The sequence below is a fragment of the Lygodium microphyllum genome, chromosome 2 (genome assembly GCF_053477565.2).
Source record: "Lygodium microphyllum isolate KBCC chromosome 2, Lygodium_microphyllum_v1.1.10, whole genome shotgun sequence".
In the NCBI taxonomy this organism is placed as follows: Eukaryota; Viridiplantae; Streptophyta; class Polypodiopsida; order Schizaeales; family Lygodiaceae; genus Lygodium; species Lygodium microphyllum.
The window spans coordinates 82059992-82069258 of NC_141136.1; the positions used below are offsets into that span (position 1 = coordinate 82059992).

The 9267-nt window shown below is 40.3% G+C and overlaps 1 protein-coding gene across 5 annotated transcripts in view; it reads right to left on the minus strand.

Moving 5' to 3' along the window:
- The window catches only part of LOC148039943 (uncharacterized), a 40700-nt gene extending 32645 nt beyond the window's left edge, over positions 1-8055 (minus strand). The window contains exons 1-3 of one of the 5 annotated variants that reach the window (XM_087695407.1): positions 7878-8055; positions 7143-7291; positions 6897-7052 (exon numbers count right to left, since the gene is read on the minus strand). In XM_087695407.1, coding sequence (XP_087551533.1) covers positions 6897-7052; positions 7143-7274 — 288 coding nt within the window. In that variant the 5' untranslated portion in view covers positions 7275-7291; positions 7878-8055. Of the gene's footprint in view, positions 1-6896; positions 7053-7142; positions 7410-7877 lie in introns of all 5 variants that reach the window. The other 4 variants (XM_087695405.1, XM_087695404.1, XM_087695400.1 and 1 more) reach the window with 4 other exon arrangements.
- Between the last annotated feature and the right edge of the window lie 1212 nt (positions 8056-9267).

Genomic DNA, 9267 nt, shown 5'->3' on the forward strand with positions numbered 1-9267 from the left:
ATTTGACAGAGTCGGCTTGCTGAGACTAACAACACGTGGGCTGACAGAGATTGAGGTCCTCAAGGCAAAGACATATGCAGATATTTTCTCTGCACCCGTGTATATTTCTGCACTCCTATACAGCATACTACACTACAGATTTCCTGCGTTTCACTGTCTCCTCTCTCTCTCTCCTCTCTGTGTTCACTCTCTCAGTCTTGGTCCTACGCTTCCACATCGCTGCACTCTAAGAGAGAGCACGTATGTGCGAACTATTAGTGTCACAACATGTATACTCATTCAATTGAAGTGTAACGAATACAACTTCAAAGCACTGAGATTTCATTCAATGATACACATGTTAATGCTAAGTATAAACCATACATTGTGCATTATTCAATGAGATGCAATATTCAACTGCACAATAGAGAATGTACACTGCTTCAAAAAGCATTCTAAGACACTGTAGGTTCCAACAAGAAAGCTTCTCGGTAAAGTTGCAATAACTGAGGCAAATCTGCCAATTCAACCCTTTTCCATCCATTCGGTATCCATTAGTGAATAGTTCTTGAACTTCACCAAAAATCTTCTTATAGCTCTACCTTTCACTTTCCTATCCTTATGTGCCAAGATCTGCTCAAGAACTAGAATCTCATCTAATTCCTCTACTTCAAGCTATTCCTCTTGAACCATATCTTCTGGCACTTCACCAATAAAAGGCCTCAATAGGCTCACATGGAATGCATTATGAATTTTCCAATTCTCTGGCAATTTCAGCCTATATGCCACATCATTGATCTTCTCTCAGACCTAAAAAGGGCCATAGTAACGCATACTTAGCTTTGGAAACAAACGTTCCTTGCCCTTCTGTTTTCTCAAACGTGCATTTTCAAAACGCAGTAAGACCCAATCATCCTTTGTGAACAAGAGTTCCCGACGATGACTATCAACAGCTCTTTTCTATTTAGCTTTGTGACTTTTCTAAGGCACACTTGACCTTTTTATATGCTTCTTCCCAATCTTTTACATAACAATCTAGTTCAAAAATGTTATCTTTTGTCTGCAAAATAGAAGGCATTGTCTTTCACCTTCCACATTCTCAAAAGGTGCTTTGCCAGTAGATGAGTGCACTGTATTATTGCATGCATACTCAACCAATGGCAAGTAGTGTTCCCAAGAAGTCTTATGATCTGAAACATAACACTTCAGTAGATCTAAAACAGTCGCATTTGCTTCTTCAGACTGCCCATCAGTTTGTAGATGGAAAGAAGATGAAAATTTCAGCGTAGTGTCCATGTTTTCAAACAATGCTTTCCAAAACAAGCTAGTCATTCTTGGGTCTCTATCACTCACAATTGAACGTGGCATTCCATGGTATTTGAAGATATTATGCATAAATATCTTTACCATGTGTTCTGACTTAACCTTTTTCCTTACAAGAATGAAATGTATCTGTTTGCTAAATCTGCAAATGATAGTCCAGATTCCATCATTCCCTAAAGAAGTTCTTGGAAGATCGAAAATAAAATCCATGACAATACTTTCCCATGGCCTTTCTAGAATAGACAGTGGTTGCAATAACCCTAGTGCCTTCTATCTATCAAATTTGACCTTTGGGCATACAAGGCAAGATCTGACATATGCATCGACATTAGATCTCAAGGCTAGCCAATAGAAGAAAGTCTCTACCACTTTGACTTTAGCATCAATATCATGATGTCCTGCATACGGTGGAGCATGACTTTCTAATAAAACTTTTGGCCTTAGCTGTTTTGTAACGCATAGTCTTCCATGCATCATGATAAAGCCTTCTTTGAACACATAATGATCATGATGTTGGCCATTGATCAATTGTTCATAGATTTTAGAGAAATCTTCGTCATCAACATACTGCTCTTTCATATCATCCAATTCATGGTGATAAGAAATTGAAACACCTGACACCTGTGGTTTGCGAGATAAAGCATTTGCGACTACATTCTTCTTGCCTTCCACATGCACTATCTGAAAATGAAACATAGATAGGAAAATTGCCATTTGACATCTTTCTTCTCAAGCGCATGTAAAGGAGAAGCAATCTCTGCAAAGTGTCTTACAAATCTTCTGTAGTAAGAGCATAAGCCAAGGAAACTACGGACATCGTGAACTGTTTTCAAGCCTGGCTAAGAGACAATTGCTTCTATCTTTACAGGATCCATCTTTACACCATCTTTAGAAACTATGTGCCCAAGGAAGTGAATCTCTTCCAAAAAGAATTCACTCTTTTTGCCATTAATGAGCAATCTGTTATGCTTAAGCTCATTAAAGATTGTAACTAGATGTTTTTTATGCTTCTCTTCATTCTTTGAAAAGATAATCGTATCATCAAAGAATGTGCCAACAAAACTTCGATAAGGGTAGGTTCTATCCACCATCCTGTTAAACGTGGCAAGAGCATTGGTAAATCCAAATGGCATGACTAAAAATTCACAGAGACCAAATGTCGTTCCAAAAGCAGTCTTATGGATATCCTCTAGCATGATTCTGATCTGATGGTACCCACTTTTCAAATCTATACTGCCAAACATTCCTGCTCCCTGTAATTGATCAAGAATGTCATCTATCCTCGGAATCGGAAACCTATTCTTGATCGTGTTCTTATTCAAGGCTCATAGTCAATACACATTCGCCAAGAGCCGTCCTTTTTCCGAACTAGCAACACAGGTGAATAAAACAAGGAACTACTAGGCTGAATTAGTCCCTTCTCTAAAAGCTCATTAACCTGTGTCATAATCTCTTTCTGTTGTGCTACACTGACCCTGTACAGTGGCCCATTGGGCGGACTAGTCCCTGGAATAAGATCTATGGTATGATCTTCAGGCCTCTCAAGGGGTAACTCTCCTAGTAACGAATCTGAGAAACAGTTACTAAATTTATCCAAGAAAGCCCTTCTACTTTCATCTAGTATAGACACATTACTGTCAATTTCATTAACTTGCTTTGCAAAAACCAAGTGCGCAGAAATATGATTTTTCATTACAGAAGTAATTGCAGAAGCAGAAACAACTAGGACAGACTCTCCTTTAAGCTTCGCATCTAACACACAAGTCTTGCCCCCTATGTACAAGAGTAATCGTTCTATTGTAAGTATCCAGCATAGCATGCTTTCTGTGGCACCATGGAATACCCAAAAAGACATCACAGCCCTCTAAAGGCATAATATGGAACTCCTCTGTGTCCACATAGCTCTGAATGTGCATACAAAGTTTGCCAAGAATGGGGGTGACAGGTTCAGTATGTCCTAGGTATGCCAAATCAGCCTGTCGCACTGGTCCCATTTCCTCGGGACAAATACCCAGCTTAGCTGCTAATGTCGGTGAGATAAAGTTTGCACGAGCTCCAGGATCAAAGAAAATAAGCATTGTGGAATCTCTGATCTTTCCCCAAGCTCTGCACAATTCTGTAGCATCATCAGCTGATTGATCTCCCACCATATCAGGCACTAGGCCAATGTTGGGCTTCTTTTTACTTGGCGAATCTTTATCCTCTGCATCTTTAGAAGATTGTTGTGGGCACTTAGAAGCAATACGACATATCCTTGCATCAACAATATGTTCCACCACTGCAAAGCATTACCTTTCAAAAAAGTTGCAGCCTTCCGCACCTTAGAAGTCTCAGTAAAATTACCTCTAGTGTAAGCTGCATCAAACTGCTGTATAAATGTCAAAGCTTTCAGCTTATCTTGCATACCGCTGAAGGTTTCAAACTTTAATGCCTGACCACCCTCTTTATGGTCTTTAAGCTTTGCACTTTTTGGTGTCGAGTTGTCATAGACAGGTGGCTGTAAAAAGGGGAGTCCCTTGGGCGCATTATCAGCATTCATTTCACACGTCTTAGCTGCCATATGCCCACTAGGATGAAAAAAACCAGCCGCTGCATTTTGTACTCCAGGCATCAAATAAGGACTCTGCAAAGTCTGATAATCGGACTGTAGACCAATATTAGCATAAAGTGGGTTCACTGCCTCAATAGGTATCATTCTTGGTAGCCCTCTAGGCAAGTATCCTTGATAACCAGTGGGTAATCCAGTCATTGCTTGAAAAACTAACCCACCACCAAAGTAACCAGGATAAGTAGCAAACTGAGAAGGAATAGTCTGTTGTGCCACTTGTGCATAAATGCCTTGACCATTCACTCCCTAATCCTGTGCTTGTGCTTTTTGTTGCACTGGACCTGTCTCCATGTTTGGTGTCTTTTCCACATGCTCACACACTTTGGAGGTTTGCCTTTTTTAGCGCTCCATGGTATGATGTGATGACTAAGTCTGAGAATCCTGATTATGTGACTTCAAAATTTTTTGCATCCGAGGATTCTTTACAAGTTGTTCGAAAGAGCCAATCATATTAAGGATTTGTGACATAAACAAGTCCTCCTATTCTTACTCCTCATCCTGTGGTTCAACCTCGGTTCTTGAAGGTGCTAACACTCGTGCACCAATACTCTCTCTTCGGTGTCTATGAGCAAAAGAAGAACTCTCTTCTTCATGAGAGTTTTCCTTTGCCTTTATCCACGTCTGCCATCTCTCTAGTCCTGTAATCTCTACAAAACCTGTGTATATAGCCTTTTCACCCAAAACTTTACGAGCTTAAATTCTTACAGAAAAGAATTCAAATCCAAGCAATGAAACCATGAAACCGGTCTATGACTCACATAAAGCGGTAATTCCTTCAATTAACACCTGGTCTTTTCACACACACACACACAAACAGAGACCTCACTCCCTCGACCAACACCAGATTGGCCCTGAAGACCAGCGCCCCTCTCGGTATTTCTTTATCAATTAAAAGATGAAAAGTTACAAAAAAGAAATGTTCCAAAATACATAACCTGTGAACAATTGGTTTTCATCTTTTCTGGGTAAATCCCAACTGCATAAGGACAGTATAGCATGACCAGATCAACATCCCTTTTAGGAAAGCATTTTTTGTAACCATAACTCAATGATTCATGTGCAGAATTGCAGTTTGCAAAACTCTGAATTCACTATTCTTACTGTCCAATATGTCCAGAACAACATCCCTTTTAGAAAAGCATTTTCTGTGACCATAACTCAAATGATTCATGTGCAGAATTGCAATCTACATAACTCTGAATTCACTTTCTTACTATCTAGCATGTCTAGAACAACATCCCTTTTTACCCTGGCATCATTTCAGCAGTAAAACGGTCCCACAAACAGCACTAAATCAGAGCTGAAAAACCATGTTCCTGTGTGGCATGGTCATTACTTTCTTTAGTTCCTACATTGGAGAAGTCAACAACTGCTTTTAAACCTAGATTGTGAGGCTCTTGCCTCAGCAGAAGTGCAAAGAAAACACAGAACTATACCTTCGATGGAATCAACCCATCATACAAAGCATTTCCTCTGAGAATATAGAGAGAGTTGACCAGAGGGAGCAAGCTCTACCTCTGTACATGAGTCAGGGACAAAGAAGTACTCTCTATAGCTGACGTTCTTGCAGCAATCTGCCCTCAGCTCCTCAAAACTTAATTCTCAGATCTGCCCCTCATGCCTATTACGTTTTTTTTTAAATGCTCTCTCTCTCTCTTTTGGGAATTTGTGCCACATGGCATACATGTAACAATTTTCCCATTTAAATCTTCCGATCTAGAATTCTCCATGATCGGTGTAAAATTTATCTGGCACAAACCAAAGAATTAATCCTCATGCAAAAACAAAGATAATGACGCGAACAGGTTTTAGGGTCCAAAAATAATAACTCCCTAAATTTTAGGGATAGTGACCTCTGCATTCCTCAAGTTGTTCTGAGCAACTTTTATCATTGCAACCACATCAAAAAGTGTAATATGGCTCAGTTACGGTGACTTTTATTCCGTGAGCATTCTTACATGTGCATCTTCTGTCTTGGCCAAGCTCATTGTCCTGCACCATCTCCAATGGCTAAGCACACAGTCCCAAACCACTGGCATTCTATTCTTTAGTGCCCATTCAATATGGAACCGGTCCTAGGGCTCAAACAAGCCATTAGTCCAATTTGTCCCAATGGCTACCTCTTCAGGCCATGCAAAGATCCCGGCTTAATCCAAGAGAACTCTAGGGGTAAAAAGCAACATCAACTAAAGAAAAGAAAAATAAAATATTTATATAAGTAAATAAGGAAAGCAACTGCAAAAAGTATCACCGCCTAGTGACACTGGTGAATAATGAATCTCCACACAAAATACAGTGGCCACAATGTCTGTTGGAGTGTGAGGACCCATAAGTAAATGCACCCGAGAAAAGTAGGGAAATGCTACACCAAGGGAGATATCCATCACCGAAGCGTTTGATGATCCGCGATCCTATTCAGCACCCAAGATGGTGTTTTCAGGCTGGGGGCACTTGCTCAACCTAGTTCCATATCAGCTTCAGCTGGTGGAGCTGGTTCTTGCCTAGCCACCATATATAGAGGTTCTGGTGGAAACCAGAAGCACTCCTCTACCCCTTCACTTCTTTCATGCTTAAAATCTTCCCGAGTGAGAACTTCGCTCGTGGCAGTGAGTCAACATGGCAAATCCACATATTTGAGTTAGTAGATGGCATGTGGATTTCCAAGTTATTGCAGCAGTCAAGCTTGTATAATAGGTCTGCTCATTTACGAGTTTCAGTGAAAAGGATGACAACATTGATTGTGTGAACACAGTTCCACAGCCTGACCAATAGAGATTGTGTGAATGCAGTCCCCGGGTTTGAACAACAGAGCAACAGCAGGTCTGTTGCTGCACCATAGAGCATAGGAGATTCTTCTCAAAAGGCTTTGGTGGTGTCAGATCTTGTGGCACTCAGTTCAACCCCCTAATCACTGCTGTGTATGCATGGTTTTTTGAAAGAATGTACTCTAAACTACCATTATCCAAATATGGAGCTTTTGATTTACCTGTAAGCTTAAAAATGGACCAATAGGTATTTTTTTTGTAAGCAGCCGCACATCTGCCTGCTTGGGCTCAAAAACAACCTTCCATCTCCTGTCACTTGATAGTGGCTTCAAAACCAGTTTTGGATTGCATGGATTTGATCCTGTCACATCAAACTGCTGATTCGGCAAAGGATTAGACAGCAGCCATGCATATTAGATTGTGTTACAAGCTATCACATGTAAACAGCTGGGAAGTGTGTTTGATACCTCAAGATTGGCACCCAACTGAAAGCCTTCGACGTGTTGCCGAAATTTCAGGAAGACTTCTTTCGGCGTCCAATCGATACTATACAAATCATCCCACGATGTAGGCTCTTCCAGAGAACTGAAGTCCATCATTGGAGACTCAAAGGTACCTGTTGGCATGGGCTGCATTTGAAGCACAGTTGAGCCATGTTTAGATGATCCAGGCAAAGCTGGACTGGTGCCTGCCCTGTTCTGTCCCTTAGATATATTTTGGAGCTGCATTATGCACTTGAAAAGTGCAAGTAAGCCAAATGATTAACAGCACCTTCTAATCTTTTAGTCACCTAACATTCTAAAGAGGTTACTGCCATGTGCATCATACAACTACATGGTCTTTGTAATTCAAGTAACGTATGCGTTTTATATTCACTGCCATTTGCACCCTATATTGACCTAGCATTCTAAAGATGTTCACGGGCATATGCATCATGCAACCACATAGTCTTTGGTAATTCCAGAAAAGCATCAGAACAGGTTAGAGTTAAGTCGCTCTGTTACCAAAAACCACCACAGGAAGATGTATCCAGGGGCCTAATGCTTGTACAAATACGTCAGCAAAGAGAATGAAGAGTTGTAATCATCAAGCCTTATTGCAGTAATACTACTTATCATGAGCAGGTCCATGAAGCAGCCATAGCTTCAAATCACACCACACAAAAGACACTGACAGGGAACAGACCAACCAAGGTTGCTTACCCAATCCTCAAACTTTCCATGCGAGCCAGGCTTCACGATCCTTGGCGTGAAAATGATTCACGAAGGGCTTCACGTTCCTTAATTCTCACACAAGACGAGCCTTTCCCCTCGCAAGACAAATAACCATGTACCCGCACGGCCTAGATTTTGTGCAAATCCCCAAAGTTCCCCTCTAACTTTGAAATAGATATATAAGATTGGCATGTAAAAAGGCCCTCTATAGAGAGTAGTGGTACTTGCCCCATGATTCCTCATCTTCTAAATCTCATCAATGTGTTGTACCATTGAAGTCCCCTATCTTTCGTCTCCACTCATGGTGATGGAATGGATTTTTATGAACATGTGAGGGCCATATCAAATATTTCAAACACACTTGAGGTGTGTCTTTTGGTGATTATTCAAACTTGAGAGGTACTTTGAGAATTTCCACAAGAGTTGGGAATTTTTGGGTGATTTTTTCAAGGATAAATAATCTTTTGGTATTTATAAAACGAAAAACACAAATGCATCAATGCAATGGCTAGCTTTGCTAGGCCAAAATATTTAAGAGATAAGACCTTGTAGAAATAGCTAACCCTAACCTAGACCCAACCATGAGGTAGTCATCCAAAGGTGGTGAAGGCTACCACCATGAATTCACAACTATGAACTTGGCTAACAAGATTGAAGGTGAACTTAGCCAATAGCTAGAAACTATTAGGATTCAAAGACACAACATTGTACCTAAAGTGGTAGATGATGAGCAATGAGTCAACTTGAAACAATTAGATGGGTTGCAAACGCAAAGAAAGGGGCTAGATAAAATCCAAAGGTTGTTGACCAATGTCAATATAGTTGGCGCTACTCAAACAGTGGCTTGGGCTTTGTGTAAAGAGGAGACTTAAGCAAGTAAGTTGCCATAAACATAAGTGTTAAACTTGCTTCAACTTTGCTTAATGACTTAGGAAGAGGTTGTTCCACAAACTGCCAAGCAAATTCCTATAATCATGAAATAACTAGACAAGTACATATCAAGTGATCACCCTTATAGCTTTGTAGGACAATTTGAGTAGATATGCAAAGCCATAGGCCTAACATTTGTACTCAAGTGGGATTAAGCTTTTGACCTTTCCTGGGTGAAAAGAGGAGAACTTGTTCACAAGTTTGGATACCACAAAGAAAGAGGACTTCTCTATGCTCTAAGATCTTTGCATTCAAAGATTCTCCTTAGAGAAGGAGATTTTCAAGGTAAGATATGATGATAATGCCGTAGTTTGACTTATGAATGCAAAGCAAGGAGAAGGAAACTCAATTTGAAACTATGTGTCAAAGATTCTAGGTCGATTCAAACAAATATCACCATCAATATATTAAGAGTTTTCATCAATCGTGCCTACAATGATAGACTTTA